This window comes from Chaetura pelagica, unplaced genomic scaffold (assembly GCF_000747805.2).
Source record: "Chaetura pelagica isolate M959 unplaced genomic scaffold, ChaPel_1.0 scaffold344, whole genome shotgun sequence".
Lineage (NCBI taxonomy): Eukaryota > Metazoa > Chordata > Aves > Apodiformes > Apodidae > Chaetura > Chaetura pelagica.
In genome coordinates, this window is record NW_009953098.1 from 9,359,253 (window position 1) to 9,374,546 (window position 15,294).

Below are 15,294 nucleotides of genomic sequence, written 5' to 3' on the forward strand. Positions count from 1 at the left end.
TTGTTCGGGGCTCCCCGGGCCGGCTCTATTTTTAGGAAGCTGGGACAAGTAGGTGCAGCTGTCGCTGCAAGAAGTTTCTAGTGCCATTTGTGGTTTCACGGCTTCGGCAGGGCTCAGCATCAGCACCTCAGAGGCTGCTGCTCTCCGTGGCTCAGCACAGCGAGGCTGGTGTCACCGCCTGGATGTGGCACATGAGCCAGGTGTCATTTGGGGCCCTCCGTCCTCCACGGGGTCACTTGGGCTTGTTTCTCTGCCTTTCCCTGCTCTCACCTCGGTCCCCTTGGGAAAAGTTGGCTCAGGGTGCATCTGTGGATGGGTCAGCAGGACGGGGAGGCCAGGAGGGATGGAGAGAAGGGGACACAGGGGTTTATGGCCTTGGAGGAGGACAGCTCAGAGGGACAGCAGCACTCCAGTGCTGTGCCCTGCAGCTCTTTCCCATTGTTTGTTGCCATTCCACAGAGTGGCAGAGAAAGTGCAGACATCCCCTCACACCTCTGGGCAAAATGCAGCGGAGATGGTGCTCCACAGGCTGCTCTGGTCTCCCTCCTGGGCAGCAGGAGCCTGGGACAACTCGTGTTCATTTGCTTGAGCCTGGGATTTTTGCTGACATCCACAGGTGTCTCCGTGGCTGAGGACCATGGTGAGCAGTGGTGCTGCAGCCTCCCATTACCACCACAAGGGCTACAGCCACCATCTTCTGCTCTTTTCTTCCACAGAGATGTGACCATCACTATTGTCACCCTCTTCTACCCCTGGAGCTGCTTCTTGCTGCTCTGGACTCCGAAGAGCTTTCTCTCGTTCATAGGAAGGTAGAAAATGAACGGAAACTGCAACACAACTTTTCCTTCTCCGGATGCTGGTGATGTTCTGCGGTGTTCTGGCTATGTCTATTCTCTCTTCCTCTCTGGTCTTGGGGTTGTCCTGGAGACACAAGAGCTCAGATGATGCAGAAGAGGGAAAAATCAAAAAAAGAGACAAAGTAAATGGTGGGAAAGCTCAAATTTTCCTTTTGGCCATGGCCCTGTGCTGAAAGGACTAATTTAAGTTTCTCTTATAGGTTCCTCTCTGCCCCTCTCCCACGGCATCTCAGGCAAACTCCTTTTGTGACTCAGAATAAAATCTGCTTTTTGAACGTATTGTTCTTAGTACCACACTGCTCCTGCCTCTTGTTAATTGTTAAGAACGCATGAGGTGAGCAGCACATTTTTAAGAGCTAGTCATGAAACCGCAGTGGGCACCCAAAAAAGAAAAAAAATAATCTCATTTTCTTCTCGTCAGCTTTCACCTTGCTGCCTTCAGAAATGCCTTTGACAGATGACTGGGGCAGGCAACCGGATATTTTCTCAGTAAACAAAATTCTAAGTGCTGAGTGCAAGTGGAGACAATGTGCTGATCAGCGGAAACACCGTGGCTGGGTCGATAGGAATGCAAGCGATGGATCACATTTTCCCATCGTCTCACCCAGGGGTGATCTGGCTGGAGGAACTGTGCCCGTTTGGGTTCATGGGTGGATGGGTGTGGTTCTATTCAGAGGGTTTGGGGCATGAAAGAAAACTGTTGGTTTGTCAGTGGTGGGCTCATCAGCAGGTGAAGGGGTGACTTCACCTTCCCTGGGGTTATCCCATGCAGGCAGACTCTTCCCTCTGGTGTCGGGTCCTCTCTCTGTGGCTCTTTGTTTCTCTCAACCATGCCCCTCTTTCTCCAAGGTTGTGTCCTACCTCTGCTATGCTCCCATGTGTTCCTACAGCAGCCAGGCAGTCAAGGATGTGCAACCATGATACTACATGGCCCTGATGTGGAATAACATGGGTTTTGAGGCTTTTGAGTCTTTCCCCCAATTCCTACCATCCATGAGAAGCAGTAAGGTGTCAACAGAGCATGTCCCAGGAGGCCAGTGCCGCTGCACACCCTGCAGCATCTCTGTCCCCCTGGACTCTGAACAGCACTGATGACAGGACTGCCTGAGGGGGCTCTGCTCTCCCCAGAGCTCAGCTGGCTCCTCCTGGTTGATCTGGCACTGTTGGCATTGACTCCTGGCTCGAGCCAGAGAAGCCACAGGACCCTGTGGGGTGGAGGAGGTGGCTCCTACAGGCCAGATTGCCGATGTGGACCAACGGTTTCCTGAAGAGGAGCCACCAGCTTGTCCTTCCTACTGACAAAACTCTGCCAGGATCCCCACTGTCATATTTTCCACACAGTTTTACCCATCCAGGTGCCAGTGACTAGTGACTCTCCATTTCCTGGTTTGCAGCATGAGCTGGTCAGCCCTCTGGCAACGTCTGGTGCTGGGTACCCAAGCCCAGAGTCCTTCACCATCCTCCTCACTGTATCCAGCAGCCTCTCCAAGGCTGTTGCCAGCTCTAGCCTCCCCAGCCAGGTGTGTGTGATGGGCCTGGTGATGCGGTTGGGTTTCAGGCCTTACCTACAGGTTCTTCTCATCTCAGTGAAACAGTGATGGTGGCTGTCCAGAAACGGCTTTGAAGAGGTTTTGCCTGCCAGGGACAGCCAGAGCTCAGAAATAGCTGTGCAAAACCTCTTTTGCTGCTCTCTGCAACACTCGTTGCTGTGGTTTCACACCTTATGGGCTGCCTCTCAGTCCTGACACTCAGGATTCGGGGAAGGGATCAAGTGATGATCTCTCATGTCATTTTGATTCTCATGTGGAGACTTCCCCCAAATACGAATGTTAAATTCAGAGGAAACTCTGAAGAGCTCTGGAAAATGTCGGTGATTGCTGTGGGGCTGAGGCACTGGATGAGGACTTTGGGGAGCAGGTGCTCCTCATGGCCCTCAGCTGCTTGCAGTGTCCTTGGGGATGTCCACCAGGCAACAGCTTTTTGCCTGTAGCAAGCTCACTGTGGCAGGGATAGTCTCCAGGAGCTCAGTGTCAGCCCAGACCCCTGCTTGGGGTCCAGGGCTAGACTTTCCAAAGATAACACCAATTGTAAGTTAAAAAGGACTAACTAAAGTTAGGCTTAAAGAGGCTTGACAGTGCCTCCAGGCTGCCTGTGGGCTCAATCTCATGGACAGTGAGTCTACAAGCCCAAGGAACTGAGTCCAAAGCCAAGGCTTTTGCCACCCCTAGGGTACATGTCCAGCACTATTTGATTCACCCCAGTCCTGCCAGGAGGACACTGCTGTGGGGCTGTGATAGCAGAGCTGCTGTGGTGAGCAAGGCAGCCCTCGGATGGCTGGGGCATATGGGCAGCCCTCAGGACATAGGCACCCAAGGATCCCAGGAACCCCTTGAGCCTTTAGAAAGCAAAAGTGACACTGCAGGGCTGGAATAGGAAGCCTCATCCCAAAGCTTCCAGCTTGAGGGGTGGGAGGTTACCTGACTCCAGAGCACCAGCCAGGACCTTAGCCATGGGCTGTCCTCTGCCCGGTCACTGAACTGCTGCCCACAAAGACCTTGGTGCTATCCCACACTTGTGATTTGGATGCTATATTTAGGAACAGGTTGACCTGCCAAGGTCAAACTCTGGCTTGGTTGCAGAGATGTTTGTGCTTTGTTACCAGCTTTTGCACTTGCAGCTCAGAGTGCTCTAACCACACAGGACAGGATGTGAGTGAGTGGGTAGGCAGCAAAGCACAGGTTGGACTCCATCCTGCACCGCTCTGAGCAGCCCTGGCAAGGTGCTGTGTATCCTCCTCTCCTAGGGCTGCTGGCAAGCAGGGCCCTGCTCAGCACCTTGCTGCTTCTAGCAGGATCTGACCCTTTATTTGCTGCATGCACATCTGATAAGAGCATTGCCCTTAGCATGCTACTTTCAAAACAACTTGTCATGGTGGCTTGACTGCCTCCAAACCAGCACCCCAGCCCTGGTTATGGTGCAGCCTTACAGCCCTTCTCCATTGTGCCCCAACAGGAACCCAGATTTATCCTCTTTACCTGGAGAAGAATAGCTCCGCCTCTTGTTGTAAGCAGTGAGGACCTCTCTGCATTTGCCTGAAATTACTGTATTGGTGGTTGAGGGCCATAAAAATGATCAGAGGGCTGAAGAACCTCTGCTGTAAAGACAGGCTGAGAGAGTTGGGGTTGTTCATCCTGGAGAAGGCTCCAGGGAGACCCTCTTGCAGCCCTTCAATCCTTAAAAGGGGCCTGTAAGAAAGATGGGGACCGACTTACTAATAAGGCCTGTAGTGACAGAACAAGGGGTAATGATTTTAAACTGAAAGAGGGTAGATTCAGACTAGATATTAGGATGAAATGTTTTACAAAGAGGGTGATGAAACACTGGCATGTGTTGCCTGGAGAGGTGGTAGAAGCCCCATCCCTGTAAACATTCAAGGTCAGGTTGGATGGGGCTGTGAGAAAGCTGATCTGGTTGAAGATGTCCCTGCTCACTGCAGGAAGAGATGACCTTTAAAGACCCCTTCCAAACAAAACAGTTGTAGGATTCCATGAGGTGCTGGATGCCTGTAGAGCTCTGAGTCTCTCCAAACTTATGGCCAAGCACTAAGACCCAAAATCCTGTTGTCTGTTGAGGAGCATGAAAGCTATGCCCATTCTGGTGTCCCTGTGTCCATGGAGATAATCATAAGGATCATCCAACGTACCCAGACAGAGACTTCATCCATGGGGAGCGTGAGGGAAGGCCAGAAACCAGCACAACCCACCTGCCTCTGTCAAACATCTTAATTGCAAAATCATCCTTCTTACGAAGGAAGCAGAGGGCAAAAAGCCTTCCTTCCCCTTTTGAGAAACAACCGACTCTCCGAGTGCTTCCTAGCCCCTGGAAGCCCACACTGCGGTTCCGCAGCTCTGCCCGTGGATTCACAGTCATAATTTCTTTGAAGATGACTTGCCAAGAAACTTTCATCCACAGCAGAAAAAAAACGCAATGGGGTAGAGTCTGGAGTGTTTCAAGGGCAAATATGAATATATGGAATAAGAACTTCTCTCTGCTTCTGGTACAATGGTAGGAAAAAGCATGGAAGTGCACCAGAGAAGAAAGTCTAAGCAACTTTTTTGTTGTGGGAGATGGTGGTGAACAAACCTACCCACTACGAAGAGATTTTTCCAGGAAGTGTAGGTTGCTGCAGCCTCTATCCCTTGAGCAGAGGGTGCTCACACAACAGTTCTCATGCTACTTGCAAGCAGCACACTTGAAGGAGCTTCAGCAACGCGCGAGGAGAATGAACGAACCCTACGGCCCCGCGACAGCCCGACCCATCAGCAGCACCTCGCCCAGCACCATGAAGATGTTCATGGCTTTTCTTGCTGTATTTATTGTAGCACAGACAATTGGAACCGTGCTCTTCTGTTTGTATCTTCACATGAAGATGGATAAGGTAAGTGGAGAAGTAAAACTGTCTCTGCTGGATCGCTAACACAATTTGCCTTCAGCCCTGGTGAGAGGTGCTCACCAAAAAGAGGAACGTGGTAGATTATGCTGCCCACTGGATGGACAGGGGAGTGGCATTTATAACACCCATGTTCCCGTTTCTACTTTAATTTGTCCCTAAGATGTACAGTGAGGAAGAGACCTGTTTCCTTCAGTAACAAAACTAGAACAGATCGATCAAGAAGAGCTGTTAATAGCAAACCTGGCAGCTGATGGCCAGTCTGGGGAGAAGACAGTGAGGCTTGAACAGGTGTCTATTTTAGGCTCTTTGGTAGTTTTTCTGGTGCTGACAGCACTGTGACAGTAATTGCAAGGATGGAGGGTCCAGAAATGAAATTTATTATTATTATTATTTTTGTTTTTACTGTTTATACATGTGGACTCTACCAACATCTCTTCAGATTCTTTCTGCCTGAGAGGAAATTAATAAATCTTAGTACTTTGCCATTTTTTTGAAGAGGTACATTATTGGTGATGCTGCCTCACACTTGGGACAACATTTACCAAAAACTTAAGAACTGAAAAGCTGGTTTTGAGGTTGCCATGACTGCAGCCACACTGAGTGATGCTTAAAATCACTGATCTAAAGCTATTTTCTTCAGAACAGAAAAGACTACACACTAAGGAAATGAAATATGTCTAAAACCCCAAACGAGTTCTCCTTATCAGATACAATTATAAGATCATCATTACTGATTTTTAAACATGTTGTCTCATCTTAAATTGACATTTAAGTGGGCATGTACTGATCTTCAAGGAGAGCAATCCTGAGCTAGAGGGGCTTATTAACTTGAGGGGATGGAAGGGGACTTTGGTGCACTGGGTTTGCAGCCTGGGGAGAAGGGTTGAGTGGAGGGACTGACCCAGCAGAGTGAAGTGCGACTGCACAGGGCTGTGGCAGAGGATCAGAGGCAGCTAAATGGTGGCAGGAGGATTTCAGCTGCCTTCAGAGCTCAAGGCAGGGCTTCAAACATGACCCTCTGCATCCCAGCACTGCCTGCACAGAGCACTCTGCCAGGCTTTGTCCTCATGTGTAACTGCTCTTCTCTTTTCCATTTAGCTGAATGTTAGATTTTTATAAAAAAACAGGTGTAGTTTCAAAAATCAGTGCTCTCTATCTACCCATCTACTTACTCATTGTTTGTTTTGGCTTTCTGATTTTTATTTTATTTTTTATCTGATTTTTAAAATCTGAAATTCTTGGCAGAACTCAGCCCCAACCAACAAGTCATTTTGGTCTCTTTGGCAGTTCTTTTAGTCAATAATCTAGCCTAAAGACCGTGAAAAGCCACCCTGCAGAGCAAAATGAGTCTGAGCGAGCATCCCCGCCGCCCGCCAGGGCCACTGGGGCAGCGCAGCGAGCCCTGAACCGCGCGCTGAGGTTCCCGTGCTGCTGTCTGTAAATGCAGGCAGGTGTCTGCCACCTGCTTTTTGGAAAAGGCAGAATGGATAATTAAAATTCATTATCAAAGTGATAGAAAATAGGAAGGGATCTTGAGCATCCTCCTCACATATAGTGTTACCGACCAGAGTCAGCCCTGCAGGTACAATCCCAGGTGTCCGCGGGTGCAGATGTTGTGCTGGAGCTGGTGGGAGCATTTGGTACCTGCTGCGTTTCTGCCCTGCTCATCCCAGTGCTGAACCAACCCCAAGCTTTCCAGGCTGTGATTTATCACGGTCAGGAATACAGCTTGGCTCTGCTGCTGGCATTGCAGGTTTCCCAAGAGCATCCCATTCACCCTCTCTTCTCTCCCCCGCTGGCAGATGGAAGAGGTGTTGAGCTTAAATGAAGATTACATCTTCCTGAGGAAAGTACAGAAATGTCAGACAGCAGAAGGTCAGAAGTCGACATTATTGGACTGTGAAAAGATTTTAAAGGGCTTCAAGGACCTCCAGTGCAAGGTATGCTGCTGTTTGGTGGATAAAGACCCTGCTGAAGGTGCAGGGGGGGCTTCCAGGCACACACGGCTTCACTCAAGGTGTTATTTTAAAACCATGCCTGCCCTTTACCTTGGGGCTCCATGCCACATGCCCTTTCTTACACTATATTCTTTTTACACTGTATTTTTACATTATATTGATATGAGTGAAAAACCTCATCCCCTTTTTTCTCAAAATGGTTTCAATCAGAGCAGGTCCAGCTGCAGCATGCCCAGGGATGCTCAGAGCTTGTGGTGGGAGGGATGGAGCTGCAGCCAGAGACAAGCTGCTCTCAGTCCTTGATTTCTGCATCTAGGAAGAGCTATGCTGACCAGAGCAGGCACGAGGGGGACATTAATTTCTCATTGTCAGTGCCTGATGACATCAAATGCCTTCAGGTTTGCATCAGCACCCAAGTGACAACAGCAAATTGTATCTGAGATGGGCCTCATTCAACAGCTCTGAAAGCCCCTCTCTGTAGGCAGCAGAGGCAGTGCCCGGCGTGGACTGGACTATCCAGCATGGGTTTAAATGACCTGAAAAGGTAGTTTTGTTTGTTTATTTAATTTTTTTTTTTTTCAGATAAACTTGCCTCATCACCTAATATTCATTGCAAAAAATAAAGCCTACAAACCCCCTGCTGTGCAGACCCATTTAGCTGTATGTGGTGGTGGGGAAGGTGCTGGAAGGGCTCAGCAATTTTTGGGTACCCTCCTATGAGAGCTGGCAGGGCTGTCAGAGCCAAACAGCATCAACCCAAGTGGTGGTCAGAGTGTCCTCTACACAAAGGCTTTCAAAAGTATTGATTTTTACATCTTAAAAAACCCAAAACGTTATTTATTTATTTTTTCTGTTGTTACAGGATGGAGAAACCAACAAGGGGGAGGCCAAATTTGAAATGCAGAGAGGTGAGTTTTCTGGTGCCGCCAATACAACCATAGCTTGCTGGGGGCAGGTGGAGTAGCTTGGTCTGGGCAGGGGTTCCCTTCACCCTGCAACAGCCCACCAGTGCCCCAGGCAGGCACGGAGGCAGGCAATGGGGTCAGGGTTTGGAGCATCCCACGGGGGTGGGACAGGGCACGGCAGAGGGGGGCACTGGGCACGGTTGTCACACCAGGGCAGCTGGCTCTGAATGCCACATTGCCTGAAGTTGAGGAAAATGGATCAAAAAATTAATCCGTGGCCTTTTCACATTATAGGCCATGAGCACCGTGACCATCCCCGTCTGATGCACAAGAACGAGACATTGGTGGAAGGTAAGGAGTGGCACATCCAGGTCCTGTTCCCACAGTGAGCAAGGTGGCATGGTTGCCTCAGTGGGCTTTGTCCCTCAGGGGCTTCACTTTGGAGGCAACTGAGCATCTTGGGTGAGCAGAGGCCAGATCCTGCCTCACCCAAGGCTGACAGAGGAGACTTTGGAGACCATGTCTCTGAGCTGGGTTTGGCCCATGGAGAAATACGAAGGGTGGGAGGTGGTCCCTGCAGAGGAGCTGTGCTGCCTGGAAGGGGACAGGGAGTGCCATGGCCTTGCTAACACCAGCCTTTCCAAATTGCAGCAGAGAAGAGACAGCCGGTTGCAGCCCACCTGGCAGGTCACAGTAGCAACGAGAGAGTCTCAGGTAAGACAGACCCGCTTGACACTCCTTGGCCAGGGAGCCAGCAGGGCATGGCAGTCTGATTGTCCTGGCTGGACCCTGCTGCAAGGGCAGGGACAGGGGCAATGCCACTCCAGCACCAGACCCTGTCCCCAGGCACAGCAAACCTCCCAGTGATCCCGTCACCACCTGCACCTGTGCCACTGGGGTTCATGCATCCCATGCCAGCTGCCCTCGGTGGCCTTACATGTGCCCTCCTAGAAGTGCACCACAGTGGCTTCATCTTTATAGTATTTTTTTATGAGGGGAAAACTGTTTCTCTTTGAATTTAGGGAAACCAACCTCTCACTTTTCTTTTGGACTTAAAACACGATGTTTTTTCTCTCTTGGCCATACCTTGCGGGAGTGGCTGTTGCTGGCTGATCTAATTATCTTCTCACCTGTGGTGGTCCTGGCAGCAGTGCGTGCTGGCTGATGACTTTACAGTTGCAGCATAGATAGCTCCAAACTGATTCATGGCTGTGGCCATGTTAGGTCCGAGTCCCACCTCCATTTGCATTTGTGCATCCCTTTGCACAGACCATAGCTGCTCTCGCAGGTCCATTCCCAGCACAGCCCTAGCTAAGGGACATCCTGCCAGAGCAAGGATTACCCACATAAAAAGAGCTTGCAAGGTCAATCTCTTGATCTGGCAAGGATTTCTCAATCTGAGCATATTTCAATTAGTTCTGGAGTAACTGCCAGTAATCAGCAGCTGCTCTTTCCATCTCTGACGCAGCATTTCACCCTGAGCTCAGTCTACCTGTGGAAAGCTTCACGTTAGATAAGATCAAAGAAGTGAGAAGCTTGCTGCATTTTAAAACTCCCTGCTTAAGCTTTTGTTGAACCTATAAAGCAAGCTGAAATTGGGCAGAGAGTAGCAGCTGCCTGGAGCTCAGCTCTGCTCCTCAGGAGTGGGGCACAAAGGAAACATCCCCATGGAATGAGCGGGCTGAGTGGCTCCCATGTCAGATGTCTGTAGGGTGTTCCCCCAAAATCAGCGTGCCAAACTGGATGTCTCCTTCTCCCATCTCATCTGCCATGCTTTCCTCCCACAGTGCTGGAGTGGAGGCCCACGATGTACGGCCCCATGAACAACAACTTGATATCCTACCAGGAGGGGAAGCTGAAGGTGGAGGAAGCAGGGATCTACTACATCTACTCCCAAGTCAGCTTCTGCACCAAGCTGGCAAGTTTAGCACCCTTCACCCTCTATATTTATTTGCATCTCCCCATGGAAGAGGACCGGCTCTTGCTGAAGGGACTAAGCACCCACAACACCTCCAGTTCTTCCTGCATGCTCCAGTCCATCCAGGTGGGAGGCGTCTTCGAGCTCCGGAAGGGTGACATGGTCTTTGTCAATGTGACAGACTCAAAGCAATTGAACTACAAACATGGCAGCACCTACTTTGGCATCTTCAAGCTGAAGTGAGGAGGGGGCTTCCCCAAGCTGGGGTTCCAGCCCAACTTTGTTGAACAAAGTGGCTTTCCCTGTTTCCCATATTTATGTTCCTCTGCCTCTTTGGTCTTCTTGTTTCTCAGTTTGTATATTTTGTTATTTATTTATGAGGGCCATGGGACTTCAAGAACAGAAATGGAACAAAGTGTGAAGCTGTTGTTTGTACTTTGCTTTCTTCTTTCATTGCCAACAGTTGGGTACATGCTGGTGATGTGTGTCTGGGTCCACTGTGCCTCATGTGCCCCGTTATGTCACTAGAGCTTTATTTAACAAATTCTACCATCAACATTTCTTTCCTAACAACGTAGGATGGCTCAGGGCACTCCAGCCAAGCTAGGTTCATACATATCTCCTGTACCAATCTGCTCACAAAACAGCAATGGAAAAAAAACATGAAAAGGCTTAGGAACGTCTCCTCTAAAGGAGTCAGTCAGCCAAGCACTGTCCTGGTGCGGTAGCTGCTGGTGATACATCGTTGCCACCCTCTCCGCTTTGTGTTGAGAAGCCCCTTTTTTCCACCCACAAAACTCAAGCAGCCTTCTCACGTAAGGTGACACTGCCTTGGCCAGGTCCACCCTGGGTGACATTTGCCCCGCACTGGATGGGCAACCTTTGGCCGAGGGGGACTGCTGATTGCAAGGCACAGGGTGGGTAAGGTGCTGGTGGTGAGCTGCTCCTGGTGACCTGAATCTGCTTGCTAGACTGTCTTCCTAGACAAGTAGACAGGTAGAGGACCTGTGGATCATTTCCCTCCTCTGTGGAAGGGACATTGGCTACCACCATCAAATTTGGACCTGTCCTCTCCTGAGACCTGTCATTCCTCAGGAGTGGCAGATCAACTGCTTTTCCCCGGTCTTTCCAAAGTGCATGTGCAGACCATCTTTGGCTGTCCTCAGTGAGGATGTGCAGACAGGTAGGACCCCATCTCAGGCAGGGGAGATCCAGATGACACTGCACACTGGGGTGTACCTGACCCTCTGCTCCAGCTGGTCCCTCAGGGCAGGTGAGCTGAGCCACACCAGGGCAGAAGGGTATCAATGCAGCACATTTTAAAGGCACCTAAAGATGCTAAAACTGGCAAGTCTGGAGCATTTGGTTTGTACAGGTGACACTTGTTGGAGTGCAAAGGTTTGGAAATGCTGCTGGAAGCCATTTGGTTTGCAAGTGGAAGAGCTTTTGGATGCGCTCAGTCCCTGGGGTTTGCTTGGCTGGAGGCTGCAGGTCTGGGGGGCCAGTCTTGGCTCAGCTCGTTGCCAGTGTTGGGTGCCTGGCACAGCTCCTCCCAGGATCAGTAGAGTCTGCCAGTCTGGTTTTGCTATGTTAATATTGAATTAATTAATTTCTGGCAAAACTGTAACTTCATCAGAAAATGGACCATTCTTGCTGTTTCTTTAAACTGTCTTGCACTGGTGGACAGAGAGGGGCCCTGTGCCAAGGGCTGTGTGTGGCCGTGTTTGGCAGCCAGTTTTGATGTTCCCTGTTCCTCCTTCCTGAGAGTGAGGTTTCCTCCACTGTGGCAACTAAGGCAGTTTCTGAATGAAGAGACTGGGTGCTTTGTGTGCTTCGAATGCTGCCCACCTTCCCCAGCCCCAGACTGGGACACACTGGTATTTCCCAGAGTCCTGTTTCAAGCCTGGGGACCAGCAGGGCAGTGTGGCCAGTCCTAAAAGCCTCACAGAGCAGCTGTCCCACCCTGCTCCTTGGGGTGTGCTGGGGGTGTCAGGGCTGGGCAGCACAGGAGGCATTTTGGCTGGAGGAGAGAGCAGGGACCCCCTGAGAGAGGCAGCCGGGCTGAAGACTCTGGCACAGCTGAGGAACATAAAGATGGAGGTTAATTTAAGGGGATTTAGGACACCTGGCTGGGAGAGGGTTCTTCCTATCTGTCTTAAGGGTGTGGAGCCTGCAGGGATGTCTCAGTTTCGGAGCAGAGGGAGGGATGTGTCACAAGGTGGGATCTGGTGTGTGGGGGGTCACACTACACCTTGGCTGCTGCTGGATCCCAGCCAGTCTCTGGGGACTGGGCTCACAGAGGCCATGTTGGGGTGCTGGAGAGGCCCAGCTGAGGTGGGAGCATGGGTGGGAGCTACAGGAGAAACCAAAGACTGTGCCATGGTCTGAGAAAGAGGAAAAAGCTGCCATGGCTGGGGGATGTGTGGGAGGGGAGAGTTCAGGGGAGTGTGCCCAAAACCTTGGGGAGCAGAAATGCTGTTAGTCATGGATGAAGGGGAAGTGTGATCAGCTCATGACCTAGAACCTTGTTGCAGCTCCCCCCACTCCCAGCTTTGGTGGCTGAGAGCATTCAGTGGGGGGTTTGGGCTGGGTGGCAATTCCTGGCCAAAATCACTGACAGAGGATCTGGGAGCTGCAAATTGCATGGAGGAATAGATTTTCAGGTGCGGCTGGGGGAAACAATTGAGGAGGGGAGGAGAAAACAAAACAAAAGAAGGCATAAAAGAGCTCGATAAGTTCTGCAGCAGGAGCAGCAGATGCCAGCTGCCACCTCCCCTGCCCACGGGCTGCCTGCCCAGCCCCTGCCAGCACTGCTGCTTTTCCTGGGGCTTTTGCTTCTTGCCTCTGTTTCTTTGTTTGCCAAAAATAGCTCGTGGGATTCAGATGTGAGGTAGTGTGTAGGAGGGGAGGAGATGTGGTTGCTACCATCCAGCTGTGGCCTTCTCCTCAGCAGCTTTGTTCTCCTCCCCGGCACCTGCCTGGAGCTGTGGCAGGTGCAGGTTTCCTCTCCTCATGGAAAGTCTGAAGGTTTTCAATAGATTGATTCTTCCCTTGACGTGGGGCCTCTCTGCCACTCCTCGGTCTGTGGATTTTTATGGTTTCTGTATTGATTTTGGTTCTTCTTTCTGAGTAAAGAAGATAAGGGGATGAGAAGGTGATGAGTACACGGGGCACGTGAGCAGGACTGGCACAGGATGGTCATGGATGAGCAGTGGCAGGAGCAAGTGGCAGCATGGCCATCTGCTGGGCAAGGTGTTTGCACAGCTCAAGGCACACTGGACTCACTGGGAAATAGATATTTCTTGTACAGAATTTTTAAAAAGTATGAGATTTTGTTTTGTTGCTTGCTGAAAAAAAAGACTGTGGTACCGGTTTTCAGGCAGTCTCACCAGCTTGTGTCACTGAGCTCAGGGCTGCTGGGCAGCAGGAGCCAGAGGATGGCCATCCACGTGCTGCATGACTGTGTGTGGTGGCCTCCCAGGTGACAAGCCTGTCCTCTCATCTCTGTGCACTACTTTGTGGTGGTTTGTTTTTGTTGGGTTTTTTTTTCCTCTCCTGTCAGCTGCTGAGTGCCTGGGTGCCAGCCTTGCCTTGGGATGCCCCTGCTCAGCACCAGCATTTCCTGACCCTTTTCCCTGGTCAGGGCAGTGTCCAAGTTTGCAAGGTCTCCATCTCTCTAGGAGCTGCCTCAGTGTCTTCTTGGAGGCCAAATCCATTGCATGGACCCCTGCCTGGGGACATGGGGAACTTCTCCCTTCTTCTCCTTCAGTTTGGGCTCAGGGGCAGTTGTGCCATGGAGTGATGCTGTGCTGGGTGGTCAGCAGGAGCAGCCCACCACTGGTGGGCCCCTCCAGAGCTTCCCCCACTGTGGTAATCGTTTGGGCTGGGCAGATTCAGCTGGGAATTTTTTTTTTCTGGTTTTTGTGTTGCTTTTTCTACATTGATGGTAATTTGAAGCCAGACTCTATTGCTTGGAGTAGGCTGGTGCTGCTTGTGTTGGAGCTGGGTCATGGGAAGGATTTGTTTGGGAGCTGGAGTAAGTGAAGGGGCAAAAGGGACCCTGTATGGGTGTTCGGCAGGAGCAGCCCACCACTGGTGGGCCCCTCCAGAGCTTCCCCCACTGTGGTAATCGTTTGGGCTGGGCAGATTCAGCTGGGAATTTTTTTTTTCTGGTTTTTGTGTTGCTTTTTCTACATTGATGGTAATTTGAAGCCAGACTCTATTGCTTGGAGTAGGCTGGTGCTGCTTGTGTTGGAGCTGGGTCATGGGAAGGGTTTGTTTGGGAGCTGGAGTAAGTGAAGGGGCAAAAGGGACCCTGTACACAGTAGGAGAGCAGGATGGATGGTCTCTGGTCAAGGCCTGGGTCTGGCTTCATGGGGATGTGGGAGTGGGGCTGCTCCTTCCAAAATGAGCCTGTGGGCTGCCTCAGGTCTGCTCTGCCTCTGCAATTAGTCCCCAAAATGCCACTTGGGTTCAAGTAGGCTCTTGTGCAGACTTCAGTGTCTTTTCCACAAGGCATCCAGAGCCAGTGTTTTGTTTTTCACTTGTTTTTTTTCCCACTCTGGCTGTTGTGTCTGGGGAGGGAGAGCAGGGCCTGGCCCTCCTGCCCTCGATCCTCCAGCTGCAGGCCCAGAGCATGGCCTGTCTCTAACACAGAATTAAAAATACAAGCGTGCAGGAGAGATCTCATCCAAGTGGTAGACCAAAGGAAATCCTGTCACCACACCTAATCTCCAGAAAAAAAAACACCCACCACCATATATATACAAAAACTCTCAAAACAGGCAGGAAGTCACTTATCTACAGCACCCTGGCAGTGCAGAGGAAAGCAGCAGGTCTCCATAAAGCATCCTTGTCAACAGACTGCAAGAGGGGCTTGAGGGATGGAAATGCATCTCCACCCCTAGGACCAGGCATCCTTCCCTCTGCAGGGCTGGGTGGTGGTGGGATCAACAGCCCGAGTATCAGCATTTGCACCAGTATCCCCAGCAGCATCAAGTAAATTGGAGGGTGGATGATGTTGCCATGAACATTTTGAGCAAACCAGGGATGCTTGGAGCAAGCACTGGCTTTGCTTTTGCAGTGGAAAGAAGGGAACCAGCATCAAGAGCTAAGAAGTGATTTTTATCCTTCTTTATTTGTTGAAAATGTCAATTAAAAAACTGTTCAAAATAAAAACATGTTAGAAAAGTTGAACTTGCAT

At 50.7% G+C, this 15,294-nt stretch overlaps 2 protein-coding genes across 2 annotated transcripts in view; one reads left to right on the plus strand and one right to left on the minus strand.

Moving 5' to 3' along the window:
• UPRT (uracil phosphoribosyltransferase (FUR1) homolog (S. cerevisiae)) overlaps positions 1–4,787 on the minus strand; it is a 25,352-nt gene extending 20,565 nt beyond the window's left edge. Inside the window, exon 1 of the mRNA XM_009997246.1 lies at positions 4,621–4,787. Coding sequence (XP_009995548.1) covers positions 4,621–4,787 — 167 coding nt within the window. The remainder of the gene's footprint in view (positions 1–4,620) is intronic.
• Positions 4,788–5,085: 298 nt separating this feature from the next.
• Positions 5,086–10,334, plus strand: CD40LG (CD40 ligand). The gene is made up of 6 exons (XM_009997247.1): positions 5,086–5,295; positions 7,113–7,250; positions 8,131–8,176; positions 8,468–8,524; positions 8,825–8,887; positions 9,961–10,334. The coding sequence occupies exons 1-6, from the start codon at positions 5,140–5,142 to the stop codon at positions 10,332–10,334; spliced, it is 834 nt and encodes a 277-aa protein (XP_009995549.1). The 5' UTR covers positions 5,086–5,139.
• The last annotated feature ends 4,960 nt before the right edge of the window (positions 10,335–15,294 follow it).